At 60.6% G+C, this 2244-nt stretch overlaps 1 protein-coding gene across 1 annotated transcript in view; it reads left to right on the forward strand.

The window, feature by feature from the left end:
- Nucleotides 1-1760, forward strand: part of LOC104511433 (parathyroid hormone/parathyroid hormone-related peptide receptor-like) — a gene marked incomplete at both ends in the record, with an annotated part of 2580 nt that extends 820 nt beyond the window's left edge. Inside the window, 5 exons of the mRNA XM_010154048.1 lie at nucleotides 1-120; nucleotides 337-431; nucleotides 762-945; nucleotides 1359-1512; nucleotides 1700-1760. Coding sequence (XP_010152350.1) covers nucleotides 1-120; nucleotides 337-431; nucleotides 762-945; nucleotides 1359-1512; nucleotides 1700-1760 — 614 coding nt within the window. The remainder of the gene's footprint in view (nucleotides 121-336; nucleotides 432-761; nucleotides 946-1358; nucleotides 1513-1699) is intronic.
- Nucleotides 1761-2244: the final 484 nt, after the last annotated feature.

The following is a 2244-nucleotide window of genomic DNA, read 5'->3' on the forward strand; positions in this document are numbered from 1 at the left end:
GCCTCCAGGTACTGCAGCGCCTACGGGACCTGGGCCATGGCTCGCAGCATCAACAAGACCTGGGCCAATTACACGGAATGCGCTCTGCTCTTCTCCTCCGAGAGCCGGAGCCGCGAGAAGGTGACCTTGCTCATCGGAGGTGCTGAGAAAGGCAGTCGGGATGGGGACGAGGGGGGTGCGCAGCAAAGGCCAGGGGAATTGCTGGGAGCAGGGGGCTCTTCCCGCTCCGCTCCCCAAACAAGCCCTGCTCCTCCCGTGCTCTCAGCCCAGAGGCTGGGGGCAGAGAGGGGAGCCTGGGCTGCCGAGGGGTGGTGGAGCACAGCCCTTCTCTTCCAGGAGGTGTTTGACCGGCTGCACCTGATGTACACCGTCGGCTACTCCCTCTCCCTGGCCTCCCTCGTCATCGCCGTCTGCATCCTCTCGTACTTCAAGTAAGGAGGAGCCGAAGCCCCATCCTTGCGTGTGGGAGAACCGTCCTCCCCCACTGCCCGCACACACAGCCCCCCGGAGGGGGAGCAGCCCTTTAGGGAATGGGAACCAGCCCCAAACCCCACCACAAACATCAGACCCTTCCCCAAAGCCCCCAAACACCCCCATTGCTTTGATTCCTCCATATGACCAGTACCGCAGCTCCACCCCGCGTTGACACCCCACTTGCCCAAGGGAGGGCTGACACCTCGGAGCTCTGGGACCCCTGGGGCCTGAGCCCCTGCGATGCACGGCAGCGGGGGCTGGGCTCGTGTCGCACCCCTTCTCCACAGGCGCCTGCACTGCACGCGCAACTACATCCACGTCCACCTCTTCGCCTCCTTCATCTGCCGGGCGCTGAGCATCTTCGTGAAGGACATGGTGCTCTACTCGGGGACGCTGGCCAGCGACACGAAGATGCAGGAGGATGACATCAAGGCAGAAATGGGTCCCTCGCCAGGACAACGGAGCCACCTGGCAAGTGGGACGCCGAGACCGGAGGCAGGATTCCTGGTGCAAGGGGATGCGCTTGGGAGCCTCCCGCATCAGGGCTGTGCTGCTCGGGGTGGTATCGGGGAGGGGGAGGGATGACCTACAGCTCAGCCCAGCAGCTCCCCGTCCTGGTCCCACAGAGAGATCAGAGCCACGGAGGACACAGGTCTCGCCACCTGTCTGAGCTCCGGGGCCCTGGTGTGGGAATGCCTCTCCTACGGGCAATACCCGGAGCACCTGCTCTGCTGCTGGTGCTGGAATAGCCCAGGGGAGATGTAGCTCCCCGCAAGTGGAGGAACGTGAGCTGTGGGGCACAGCTGTGGGTGCTGGCCAGAGAGCAGGGGTTTTGCTTTCAGGGGCAGCCCAATTCAGGCATCTCTCTGACTATACCCCCGCAGGTTGGCTGCAAGGTGGTGGTGACTCTCTTCCTCTATTTTCTGGCCACCAACCACTACTGGATCCTGGTGGAAGGTCTCTACCTGCACAGCCTGATCTTCATGGCCTTCCTCTCCAACAAGAACTACCTGTGGGTCCTCGTCATCATCGGCTGGGGTAAGCGTGGACCCCAACCCCGTGCTGGGGCCGCTGAGCCAGCTGGGAGCTGCGGCCTCAGCCAGGGTTGAGCAGCACTGAGGGCCCAGATCAGGGCAGGGGGATGCAGACGAGAGGCCTGGAACTGGTTTGATCCACCAACGTGATGCTTCATCCACGGTCTTCACTCTGCTTCCTGCCCCTCCAGGCCTCCCCGCTGTGTTTGTGTCTGTCTGGGCCAGCGTCAGGGCCTCCCTGGCAGATACGCAGTACGTAGATCCGCCTTCTCCGACGGCCCTTTGGGGAGGGAAAGGCTGGCTGCAAATGCCAGCAAAACAATCTGTGGGGACCAGAACGTTTTGAAATGAAAATTTCCCCAAAAGAACAAGAGGCACCAAGTGTGTACGAGGCTTGTTCATCCAACTGTCAGTCATCCAGACCAACAGAGGTTTTGTTCTGCATTTGGGAGGAAGCTGGATGCAGGTTTACACCATAACTCGATCAATAAACACTGCAAAGAGAAATGCTAAAGGGCGTGTTCCAAAGTTAAGCGTTTTAAAAAGAGAAAAGCCGCAGAATGGGCAGGCAGAGTTTTCGATTAACCTCAGGAAGGTTAATGCTGATTTAAAACGGACTGGCAACACGACGATGGTTATGGACGGCTGTCGGGTCAAGGCCTACACGAACGCCACAAAATTCCCACCCAGGGAGGGGAAGGGCGGGAGGCTGGGGGACGGGGAGGAGGCTGGGGGA

This window comes from Eurypyga helias, unplaced genomic scaffold (assembly GCF_000690775.1).
Source record: "Eurypyga helias isolate BGI_N326 unplaced genomic scaffold, ASM69077v1 scaffold21616, whole genome shotgun sequence".
Classification (NCBI taxonomy): Eukaryota; Metazoa; Chordata; class Aves; order Eurypygiformes; family Eurypygidae; genus Eurypyga; species Eurypyga helias.